Source organism: Ornithorhynchus anatinus, chromosome 1 (assembly GCF_004115215.2).
Source record: "Ornithorhynchus anatinus isolate Pmale09 chromosome 1, mOrnAna1.pri.v4, whole genome shotgun sequence".
NCBI classification, from domain to species: domain Eukaryota; kingdom Metazoa; phylum Chordata; class Mammalia; order Monotremata; family Ornithorhynchidae; genus Ornithorhynchus; species Ornithorhynchus anatinus.
In genome coordinates this window covers 73,835,009-73,848,162 of record NC_041728.1, presented here as the reverse complement: position 1 = coordinate 73,848,162, position 13,154 = coordinate 73,835,009, and the positions used below count along the sequence as shown (strand labels likewise).

Sequence of the window (13,154 nt, the reverse complement as noted above, 5' to 3'; positions counted from 1 at the left end):
TTGATGATATTTACATCAGACTACTTGTTTTGTTCTGTTTTGCTTTGCTGTCTGTCTCCTCCTTTTAGACAGTGAGCCCGTTATTGGGAAAGGATTGTCTCTATCTGTTGCTGAATTGTACATTCCAAGAGCTTAGTACAGTGGTCTGCACATAATAAGCTCTCAATAAATATTATTGAATGAATGAATTAATGGGACAGTGTGAAATTAGAGTTGCATATATTATTTTCTTTTAAAGACAATTAGTATTGACATAGAGGGAGAACAGAATCCTAAATGGATACTTTCACAGGCTCCTATTTGTATGTATATCCTTGTGCACCTCTCCTTTGGCGTGAAAATGCTTTCTGGGTTAGAGCCACATGGTCATTCGATCCCATATGCATCATAAAAGCTATTATTTGGGAGCTGGATTGTAGACAGCTGAACCCTTGATTACTTCTGGGGACCAATTATTTGCTCTGAACTGCTTAGGCTCTATATTGGGTCAGGATTGTATTCCCTGGAATGAAAGGGAAGAGAAAACTCTGGTCAACATCTCTTTCTTGGGGCAGTAAAATTGGGGTCAAATGTTCATTAAAGGACTAGCCTTTTGTTTGCTAATGCCCCTTCAGAACAGAAATTAAGTGGGACTCTTGGAGCTATGAGGTTAGAACCTGATAATGTGTTCCCCGATTATTTTCAATAGGCAAAGTACACTGAAAGGTGTCTCTGAAGCAGAGTGCCATTTTCAACCATGATGTGGTGTTGAACAATTCACTGTTATCTGAAGCCATTGTGGCCTGACATGCATTATACCTTTAGTTTTCTTATCTAATTTACCAGGCAATTTAGAGTACCATTGAAAAGGGCTTTCCTGTCCAGACTATTGCTTACATTTTGTGTCAGAAATGTCTCTAGCTGGCAAACTAGACCGTGTAATATCATATGTAAAATGACTTATTTTGGGAGTGTATTTGTTTAGAACTCGTTGCCAGCTGGATGTGTTAGGAGCGCAGACAGCTGTAACATGGAGGGTGAAAGCCCAAACACTGATAAGTTGTTTGGTTTGTTATAGCAACTACGAGAGTTGATTGCTGAACACAAGCCTCATATAGATAAGATGAACAAAACTGGGCCCCAGTTATTGGAATTGAGCCCAAGTGAAGGATTTTTGATCCAGGAGAAATACGTGGCAGCTGACACCCTTTACAGTCAAATTAAAGAAGATGTCAAAAAACGAGCTGTGGCACTGGATGATGCAATTTCTCAGTCTACTCAGGTAACCACCTCCACTATTTGGACAAAAAGCCCTATGAGTAAATGCAAGCAACAATTTTTCCCAGAATCCATATCACAGTATCACCTCCTGAGACTTGATATCACTTGGTTCATTTATCTCTTTGTGGTGATATTTTCGGTGAACACCTCTTACATTTCATTTTCGGGTTTCTCTTTTCTCATATCAATCACAATTTTTTGCCTACTTTATGGCACCACAGAGATTTGAAACAGTGATTTCAGCTGCATTTGGAATTTCATTTTAATCTTTAAGAGAAGTCCAGTAACTTTGTTATAAATGGATTTATGTTAACAAGTGTGTAGGTTTTAATTATTCTTCTTTCCAAAGACTCTCCCATTTTCATAACCTAAAATAATCACTGGTAATTCCAATTCCATGTTAGAACCAAGAACTCTCTCTGTAAGGCATTTTCTTAATACTATTATATAAGCATGTCCTATTTTACATGTATACCAGTGTAGCTCAGGGAAAACATAGTAAGTAGGATTTGTTGAGTGTCTTGTGAATGCAGAGCACTCTATTAAGTGCTTTGCAGAGAATACAGTTAGTATATCAACTGGATATGATATCCAATTGTTATCATTACATAAACAACAGTAGATGGCTCTTTTTAAAGAGAAATCAATTTGTTTCTTTATTTAATTTGTTTCTGATTAGCATATTTGTTAAAGGAAAAATGAAATTTTTGACTTTATGCAGTTAAATAATTAAAGAACACAAAATACATTAAAAAAATGAAACAAGAGTGAAGCAGCACAGTTAGTATTTTCCAAACATTTCATTTAGAGTAGTAGGCAGTGATGTGTTTCCTTAAAGTCAGTTTGGAGCAATTTTCCATGATCCTTGCTCCTTCCACTCCCTATGATAGTGCAGAGCCACTCAAACATCCATCTACTCTGGTTATATTGACAGTTGATTATATTTCAGCATTGCTGACATAGAAATTCATATCCTCCCATGAGTCAGTAGTGAGCTTTTGGCCTGGGGTTTGACATTTATACTTTCTGATGTTTTTTTCCATCAGTTCCATGACAAAATTGATCAAACACTTGAGAGCTTGAACCGTATAGTTGAACGTTTGCGGCAGCCACCGTCTATATCTGCTGAGGTTGAGAAGATTAAGGAACAGATTAGTGAAAATAAGAATGTGTTGGTAGATCTGGAGAAACTCCAGCCTGTGTATGAAACACTCAAACAACGGGGAGAGGAAATGATTGCTCAGTTCGGGAGGGACCAATAAGGGATATATCTGCAAAAGGTAGGTTGGGTGAGGTGAATTTTGTTACAAGAAACAATGCTTTCCTTTCTTCCAACCTCCTTGCTAAACAATTTCAAGACAAAATCGCACATTTTGCAAGTTATTCTCTTGAATGGAGAAGGCACTGGTTCAGGTCACAAGAAATATGAAGAATTATGTTAATGGAATTGTGCTTAAGAGCCCTTTCTGTGTAAAGACTATATATGTTACAATTTTCTGCAACATTTTTGTGACAGCCATTGTGAGAGTTGCTTTGTGGCTTGCCTCATTGAAGATGATTTTCCTTTCCAGCTGTCCAGGATAAGCTTGATCAAATGGTTTTGGCCTGGGAAGACATCCAGAATTTGGCAGAGGAAAGAAGAGGCCAAACTATTAGATGTGATGGAGCTTGCTGAAAAGTTCTGGTGCGATCACATGTCTTTGGTGGTCACAACGAAGGATACTCAAGATTTCATCCGTGAATTGGAGAGTCCTGGAGTTGACCCTTCTGTAGTAAAACAACAACAAGAAGCAGCAGAGGTGAGCAAACAAATGAATACAGCTGATTGGAGCATATGCATGTCTAAGGAAAAATGTTTTTATTTTTTATTAACATTACTAATAATAATGGTGTTAAGCATTTACTATGTGCCAAGGACTAAGCGCTGGGTAGATACAAGGTAATCAGGTTGTCCCACGTGGGGCTCACAGGCTTCATCCCCATTTTACAGATGAGGTAACTGAGGCACAGAGAAGTTAAGTGGCTTGCCCAAGGTCACATAGCAGACAAGTGGTAGAGCTGGGATTAGAACCCACATCCTCTGAGTCCAAAGCCCATGCTCTTTCCACTAAGCCATGTGGATGTTTTCAAGTACTCATGACAATATTCTTCTTTTCAGTGCTAAGGTTCATTGAAGTGAAATTACTTTTGGACCCTGTGATTGTAATGATGTAGTGAATATATAGATCCTCAAATTTTTTTGAGCAGAATGTGGATTCTATATTTGACATGTTACCAAATAAATATACATAAAGTACACATTAAATACAAATAAAGTACATCCATTGGTTTTAGAGCTTGTTGCAATGGTAGAATCCATATAAATATATCTAAGGACAAAGGAAATTAATGGTGCCATAGTTGATTATAGGACAAACAGTGATTGGTTGCTGCCTGGAGAAAATATCCGGGATCAAGCCAGGAATGTTGTTATAACGGAGGTGATGGCTAACCATGTATTGTTTAAGTTAACAATGCATGCTTTTGTTATATACTTTATAAATTTTTACTTTTAATATTTTAACATAGTTGAACTTCTTTATATATGAACTTGAACATCTAAAAGGAGTTAGGTCTGGGAGACTAACATTTTCCATTAGTTTTAATTTTATTTATTTCCCATTTTTTGGATTTAAAAATAAACTTGAGTAATTTCAAACAAGAAAGTTTGAAAGTCATTACTTCAGTCATCAGACATACTTTCCTTTAAAGTTTAAGTTTATTTTTTTTTAAATTTTCCTCCATTCCAGCCATTAGAGAGAAATAGATGGACTCCAGGAGAACTAGATATAGTTATAAATCTTGGTTCTGAGCTCATCACGCCTGTGGAGAACCTGATAAGCTATTGTCAACAAGAGCATAGAATGAGGTATGAACGAGATGTTTCCTACTCCTGGATTATACTACAGTATTTTGGGGGGGCAAATGGAATTGTTAATAATTTGAGATGCTTAAGTTATGTTTGAAGAGTTCCAATATCTACTTTGCAGCTGAATTCAGCTTGGGACTCCCTAAATAAAACATGGAAGGAAAGAATTGACAAGCTTGAAGAAGCTATGCAGGCTGCTGTTCAGTACCAGGATGGACTGCAGGTAAAATGATTATAAAATATCTGCTAAGATTCAGAGGCTGAGAATTCATAGTGTGGTGCAACAAAATTGCCTTCTGGCAGGACCCCTGACAAAGTGTATAGATCTGGGAGAGAATCTCTCACTGCCACTCTCATCACATCTGCCAAACAGACTCTCTTCACCTCTTCAAAGCCCTACTGAGAGCTCACCTTCTCCAGGAGGCCTTCCCAGACTGAGCCTCCCTTTTTCCTATGCTCCCCTTCGCCTCCCCCCACCCTCTGCTCTTCCTCTTCCCCTCCCCTCAGCAATGTGCTCATTTGTATATATTATTTATTACCCTATTTATTTTGCTAATGAAGTGTACATCTCCTTGATTCTATTTCTTGATGATATTGTCTTGTTTTTGTTTTGTTCTGTTTTTCTGAGCTGTCTCCCCTGTTTAGACTGTGAGCCTGTCATTGGCAGGATTGTCTCTATCTGTTGCTGAATTGTACATTCCAAGAGCTTAGTACAGTGGTCTGCACATAATAAGCTCTCAATAAATACTATTGAATGAATGAATGAATGAATTCCATCTCATGCCATTCTTCAGCTTTTGGGCTTTCAGGAGATATTTTCTAGTAGTTTGAACTCCTAAACTGAAATTCACATTTTCAAATTTATTATTATTATTAAGTGCCATAGAGTCGTTTTCCAATACATAGCAACTCTATGGATATATTTTCTCCAGAACATCCTGTCTTCTGCCATAGTCCGTAACGTTTCTAATGGTTCTTCCATATCATTGTTATGATCTCTATCCATCTATCTCCTGGTCTGCCTCTTCCATGTTTTTCCTGGACTTTTCCTAGCATTGGTATCTTCTCCAGAGAATTAGTCCTCCTGATTATGTGTCCAAAATATGCTAATCTAAATCAGGTCCTTTGGCCTTCCAAAGACCACTTTGGCTTTATTTGCTCCAAGATCCATTTGTTTGTTTTTCAGGTAGTTGATGGTATTCACAAAAGCCTTCTCCAGTACCGCATTTCAAAAGAAATGATGCTCTTTCTATTCTGTATATGCACTGTCTGGCTTTTGGATCCATACACTGTCACTGAAAACACTGTATAGAAGCACTATATATGTAGATAGATACACACACACACATATGTATATATATATATGTTTATATAATGTATATATATGTATATATATGTATATATAATGTTTCCAGTGATAGTGGATAGTGACGGTATATATATTTTGATAGAATAGTTGCTAGAATAGAGTTGTGAGAGAAGGAAATGCTTTACAGTGACAGTATTAAAATATATATATATTTATACTGTCACTGTAAATATATATATATAGCTAGGGTTAGAGATGGAATACTTTCAAGATGATTTCACTGTTTTGAATATAGTTCCCATCTAATATCTTGAACTTCAGTGTTGTCCTTCAGTCAGAAAATGAAATGACAGTAAAGTGGAAGTTTATTTTTCTTTAGTTGAATAAAATAGAATGAAACAAAAAAGGAATGTCTTAAATGTCATAAAATAAATTGGTTAAGTAGGGAAATCTGATTTGTAGGTTAATATTCTACATTGATTTCATCATATTTTTAAAATGCCTTCTGAAATCAAAGCTTGTTAAATTCCTACATTTTAAATACATTGTTGTCTTCTTTCCTCTGTGTTCCGATTTTTACATCGGTCATATTTTAGAAGGCTGCTTATTCCTTGCCCATTTCCCTCTACATTTCAAACATTCTCAATGAATTTTATGAATTCTACTTTGGAATGATTGTATAAGGATCCTTCACCACTTCTTCATTTTCCTGGCCTTCTCCCTTTACTTCACAAACTCGTAATCAATTGTCAAGAGCCTAATCCTCAGTCTACCTGGCATTCTTTGACAGCCTTTCTATATTTTCACAAATCAGTTTGCTGCTCTAATAATATTTGTGGTATTTTGGTATGTGCTTACTGTGTGCCAAGTACTGTACTAAATGCTGGGTAGATTCAATACCTACCTTTGTCTTTGTCTCATAAAATAGAGGGAGAACAAGTATTTAATCCACATTTTAAGGATGAGGAACTGAGGCACAGAGAAGTTAAATGACTTGGCCAAGGTCAGATAGCAGGCAAATGGTAGAGCAGGCATTAGAACCCAGGTCCCCTGATTTCCATTCCTGTCATCTTTCCATTAAGCCATGCTACTTTTCTTTAACTATAATGAAATCTCTTTAAGCCCTTTCTGCCCCACCTTCCTTTCTTTCAGTCAACTGCCCTGTAACTTCTTTATTTCTTTCACTCCCTTTGACCTTTCCCTCCTCCTCCTTTCCCTTTTCCCTCTTCTCTTCTTCTATCCCATAGTTGTTCTCTTGCTTCATTAGTTTCCTTCAGGAATAAGCAAGACAGTTTCAAGCTTAGTTTGAAAAATGGGATAAACTTGATTTCCTAAATTTTTGTTTCAAGTTAAAGATTGTCAGACTGTTTTTGTAAGGGAAACATCCATTTTTTTCCCAAAATTTTCTCCCTTTAAATTGTATGACAGCTGCAGTCCTTCTTCAAAGATCCAATACTTGTGACATTTATGAGAGTTCATTTTTTTACAGTGTTTATATGAGCTGAAAGGGATAAGACAAACAAGTCAAGTATTCCAAGTTTTTCTGTGTTACAATTTCATAGAACAAACAGCAGATTTGAGATAATGTTCTTTTTAGGTAGGATTGGTCATTTATATCCTTAAGTTTAACATTATCACAATAACAAACATGGAATTTTATTTGTCAACAACATTTTTATTCATGTCATTTAGCTAATCAACATATGTTGCCCATAAGTGACTCATTTGAAAAATGCTATAATAATACCAGCAATGATTTTAAAAATATGGCCTTCGAATATGCTTCCTCTTAGCCTTTTACACAGATGAGCTGAGAAATAGGTATACGCCTTTAAAAAAATGTATGGCTTTTATTTAAGTAAATTACTCACCAAATCCTGTTTAATTATTTCAGTTTTCACTGAAATGTGGGATGATTTGGAGGCAGGAAAATGCACGGTACCATAGAAGGTATAATTTGACACTGATGCCATGCCATATATGACAGAAGAGCTATATTTTAGGTTACTGGTTTTTCATAAAATTCATTTCCTACTTTATCTACTCTAGTAAATGATACAATCGGGGGAGAATTGGTACAGATCCTTTCTTATGATGACTTTTTTCTTTTTTATGAATCACACATGTATTGGTAACATTGAGTAATTGAAAACTGCTTTTCAGGCAATCTTTGACTGGGTGGATATCGCAGGAGGTAAACTGTCTGGGATTAATGTCCAACAAGGACTGAATCTAGAGACTGTGAAACAGCAGATTGAGGAACTAAAGGTATGAAGTAGACCTTTTTTTTAGCCAGTACTTTTCAAAGCATCTTTAATGTGCATGTGGACAAAAATATTGTATGTGACTGAAGACTGTATTTTCTTCAAACATTGGAAGTATCAGTTGCTATGTAATTACAACATATTTATGGTATAAAATTGACCCTTCTCCCTCCTGTCTACTCATCCCATTCTGTATTTTAACCCAAGATTTGATATAATTGAGGTTGAGTGATTTTTATTTCCATTTTTCTTTCCTCAAAGCTATTTGTATTTTATGTGTTTGACCTTCCCCATAAGGAAAAGGTGGCTGAGTAGAAGTTTCCTCCAAAACGTTTTTAGACCTCTGTGGAACACTACAGATCTTTTATCAACTTAGTTCTTGGCTCCCATGCACCATTATCAGTAGTGTTTGTTGAGTGTCATTTTTTGTAAAGCACTATACAAAGCACTTGTCAAGAACAATAAAAGAAAATTATAGGATCCCTGTCTATGAACTGTGAGGCCCATTGTTAGACTGTGAGCCCGTGCTGGGCAAGGATTGTCTCATCTGTTCCCGAATTGTACATTCTAAGCGCTTAGTATAGCACTCTGCACATAGTAAGCGCTCAATAAATGTGATTGGAATGGTATTAATGAGAAATTTATAATCTGCACACTACATCATTTTAAATAGCCTCTACAAATAATTAATTGTGTATTTGTTAAGTGCTTATTATGTGGCAAGTACTTTCTAAGTACAGAGGTAGATAGAAGCTGAGCGTAGTAGAAGATGATCTAATCAGACACAGTCCAAACTGGTCTCACAGCCCTAAGTTAGAAGAAGAACTGGTATTAAATCCCTATTTTACAGATGAGAAAACTGAGACACAGAGACATTAAGTGACTTTCCCCAAGATTTCATAGCAGGTTAGTGGCTGAGCTAGGTTAGAACCCTGCTCCTCTGACTACAAGATTTGGACTATTTCCAGAATCAGGATCATATTTAATAGGAGCCTCTTCCTTCTCCTTAAGCTCCTGCTAGACTGCAAGGTCACTGTGGGAAGGAAACATGCAGCAACTCTGTTGTATTATCTCAAGGACAGTACAGCTGCTCTGCACACAGTAAACAATAAATATGATTGGGACATTGGATCCTGCTCAGTCCCCATTTTCCAGTCATATCCCATCCGGCTCCAAATTTCCAAATCAAAGAGAAATATGATGATGCTGTGGCTGAAGCTTGCAACTAGAAATGATATGCCTTGACAGATGTTCATGAAGCTCTGTCATTAGCCCATATACATAATTTACATATCAAACGTGGCCTAAATGTGATATCACAAGAATAGAAAAAGTTAATGTAGTTGTATTTTTCCAGAGGAAATGCAGTGTTTATGTATGTCTCTTGTTAGCTTTGTAAAGACAAAATACTCCCAAAATTTCTCAATTGCAAAATGCTTGATCAGTTCATTAGTAGGCTTCCAAAGTATTTTCTGAATAGGCAAAATGTAGATGAACATGTTTAATCTCAGAATACACCCTTTTTTTAATCAGAAAGTCACAAAGCTATGGTAAGAGAATCAGAAAAAATTCAGGAGAAAGTTACAAATTCACGTTATTAAAAGCTACTTGTATTTGGGAACTTCTCCATCTGTTAACATTTCAGTCGCTTCTCAGATATTCTGTTCACATTCTCAGTCTCTTTCATAGGGTCCTCTGCTATCTCCCACCTGCTCTTACATTCTCCATCTACACCCACTCCCTTGGAGAACTCATTCACTCCCATAGCTTCAACCACCATCTCTATGCGGATGATTCCTGATCTCTCTCCCTCTCTTCAGTCTTGCATTTTCACTTGCCTTCAAGGCATCTCCTCTTGGATATCCCACAGCACCTCAAATTTAACATGTCCAAAACAGAACTCTTAATCTTTTCACCCAATCCCTGTTCTCCCCACAGTATTCACAGTATTTCCATCACTGTAGACAGCACTACCATCCTTCCTGTCTCACAAGCCCCTAATCTTGGTGTTCTCCTCGACTCACCTCTCTCATTCAACCCACATATTAATTCTCTCACTAAACCCTGTCAGTTCAATCTTCACAACATCGCTAAAATCCTCCCTTTCGTTTCCACCCAAATTGTTACCATGTTAATCCAAGCACTTACCCTCTTCCACCTTGATTACTGTTTATGTCTCCTTACTGACCTCCCTGCCTCCTAGCTCTCCCCACTCTAGTCCACACTTCACTCTGCTGCCCAGATCATTTTTTACAAAATTTTCAGTCCACTTCTCAAGAACCTCTCCTAGTTGCCCCTCCACCTCCACATCAAACAGAAACTCCTTACTATCGGCTTTATAGCACTCAATCACTTTGACCCCTCCTACCTTACTTCTCTGCTCTCCTACTACAACCCTGCCTGCACACTTTCCTCCTCTAATGCCAGCCTTCTCACTGCTCCTCATTCTTGTCTATCTTGCCATTCACCTCTCACCCATATACTGCCTCTGGCCTGGAACATCCACTCTTTTCATATATGACAGACAATTCTCACCACCTTCAAAGCTTTATTGAAGGCACATCTCCTTCAAGAGGCCTTCTCTGTCTAGGCTCTCATTTCCTCTTCTTCCACTCACTTCTGGATTGCCCTTGCACTTAGATTTGCACCTTTTATTCACCCCTCCCTCAGCACTCTGCACACAGTAAGTGCTCAGTAAATGCAATTGATTGAACTATGCTAGAGTTTCATGTCTTTTCCTCCTCCTCTTACAGAAGGACAACTAGGGTGTGATTGGGAATGGGAACCTGGGCCTGCTACTCTCCAGGATATAATATTTAACTCTTGGGGAATCAAGATAATTTGCATTTTTTTTCCACATTTATAACAGCCAATTTAAGGCCGAAGGCCTATCGTAGCAACAGATTGAAATGGAAAGACTGAACCATCAAGCAGAATTGTTGTTGAAGAAAGTTACTGAGGAGAGTGACAAGCACACTGTGCAAGATCCCTTTAATGGAACTGAAACTGATTTGGGACAGCCTGGAATGAGAAAATTGTCAACCAGACAGGTATCCAAAATAATTTGAATACTGCAGTACTTGATACTTAATTTGCATGAGGATTTTTTTTTACTTAGGCTCTCAGAAGCTGTCCCTTGGGTTTAAATGAACTCTTTTAAGCATTTTGCCTAGTGGAAGTAAGCCTACTATATAAACCTAGGATGGAAATAGCCAAAATGAGAATAACAACTAAAACAGGAGACTTGCTTATGATTTTCCCACTTGGGCTGTAGTAATGTTATGATTGGTTATTGGGCAGGGGTAGACCTTTTCATTTTGAGCTCAGGGGCATGAATGCCCAGATTCCGGGGAACAGATTGGAGATTTCTAGACCTGTGGTGTATATAGCACTCTGAGCGGATGGAAACAGAGAGATAAACTTGGAGCTAAAAGAAAAGAGATGGTGAGGGAAGAAGGCTGAAGAAAGAGAAAAGTTTTAGAGGTAGCAAGAGACTGATTTGTGTTGTTTCCCTCTCTCCACATCCCATAAATTTCCCTTACGTATCAGTCTTTACTCCCTTTTGGCCTATGGCCCTCCCACATATCTCCAAATCACTTCCCTCTTCCCTGTCCCCAGACACTTCTGCAAATGGCCTCCCATATCTTCCTTTTCCTCCTTGAGGCTTGAGCTTCCACTTGTGGAGCACCATTCCCCGCCACAACTTTTCACTACCTAGTCACTGTTCCATTGCAGCCATGTTTATCACTTCTCCTGTGGTGTGAGGCAAGACTCTTTTCTTCCCTCTGATGTCCTTCTTTGTCTTGACTATGGGTAGGCTCTCGCTGGATCACCTAACCAACTCTATGGCTGGTGTTGCCATCTTGGCATAGTCTATATGGGTAGTAAGATTGGGACAGTCAGTACCACGTGACACTTCGAGTTTTGGCACCCATTATATCTATTGAAGCAGCACTTATGGTATTAAAGTCACTTTTTATAAGTTAGTTAAAAGACATGAAAGCACACTGGCATAATTCTGCCAGTAGAAGAGTACAGTTCAGGTTTCAGAATGAGGTGCCTGGACAATTCTCAGAGCCTTCAGGGTATTCCAGTGCCCGCTTTAGTGTTTAAACCACTAGCTCCCCATGGCCAGACTGGCTTTGGACCCTCATAATAATACCAGCAAATAATAGCACTTTAGTGCTTACTATGTGCCAAGTACTGTGGTAAGCTCTGGAGCAGACACCAAAGAACTAAGTTGGACATAGTCCCTGTCTGCAGGGGGTTCACAGTCTAAGTAGAAGGGAGTAGAATTTAATCTTCATTATGCACATGAGGAAAAAGAGGCACAGAAAAATTAAGTGACTTGCCCAAGGTCATACAGCAGATAAATGGTGGAGCAGGGATTAGAACTCAGATCCTCTAACTCCCAGGCCCGAGCTCTTTCCACTTAGGCTAAGTTGCTCAGCCATATGAGAGTTGTAGTGGTTCTGGCTTAGTTGGCTCAGGTGTGTTCTGGAGCTTGCTGTATGAAATCAAACTACCCAAATCTTGGACACTGAGAGAGGTGGAGGTGTGAGGTGTGGATGTTCATGAATCACGCAGCCCCATGAGTAAACCTGAACCAGCTTATGTGTGGCTCAACAGGAAAAGTCCAGGGGTTTCTGGGCTGCAATGGGGCTCCCAACCCAAACTGTTTACTTAAATTACCCTAATAATCAATCGATCGTATTTATGGATAATGCCATATAATTGGGAAGAGCATTTTATGCCTGGCTTTTTCAGTTTGGCAGAGAGGGTGACCTTTCTGGTGCTGTTGTTGGCCTCTTGTTAGTCGCTCTACAACGGAAGTCTACAACGGGATTACTGTTGTCCTGATTGTGCCTTATTCCTTTGAACTTTTGCTCTAGCATGAGCTCGAGGGGGCTCTGTTAGCTTTTGGGAACAGTTCCAACATGCTCTGGATGAATTGCCTGTCGTGGGCTGACCCACACAGAGGACTTGCTGAATGAACAGAAACCCGTTGGAGGAGATCCCAAGGCCATTGAAATTGAACTTGCCAAGCATCATGTAAGTAATTTTATTTATGGCCCTCCAACGTTGCTTTTTCACCTCTGGGTGTTTCTTATTAGAAATTTTTGGTTTCGTCAAATATTTGTCAGTAAGATGACCTCACTGCATAAGTTAAGTGTCCATGACTTAGAGATAAAAGCTATATTCAAAGACACTCCCCTCTTTATTTCTGTAGCCTTGACCAGATGACATTTGTGAATTTGTTTCCAATGTAAAGATGACTAAAATATTTTCCCAGCTCTAGAGTACAGCCCAACACATATGAACCTATTTTAATTCTTTAACTTTTTAACTCTATCAAAGGATTAAATTCTCCCTCAGTAAAATGAAGATGATTGAAAATTAGAGGATTTTTTTT

The 13,154-nt window shown here is 38.3% G+C and overlaps 1 protein-coding gene across 1 annotated transcript in view; it reads left to right on the top strand.

Moving 5' to 3' along the window:
* LOC114811097 (dystonin-like) overlaps window positions 1-10,771 on the top strand; it is a 32,753-nt gene extending 21,982 nt beyond the window's left edge. Inside the window, 8 exon segments of the mRNA XM_029062290.1 lie at window positions 1,058-1,261; window positions 2,307-2,461; window positions 2,777-3,059; window positions 4,050-4,168; window positions 4,268-4,391; window positions 7,641-7,745; window positions 10,612-10,728; window positions 10,730-10,771. Of these exon segments, the coding sequence (XP_028918123.1) occupies window positions 1,058-1,261; window positions 2,307-2,461; window positions 2,777-3,059; window positions 4,050-4,168; window positions 4,268-4,391; window positions 7,641-7,745; window positions 10,612-10,728; window positions 10,730-10,771 (1,149 nt within the window).
* Window positions 10,772-13,154: the final 2,383 nt, after the last annotated feature.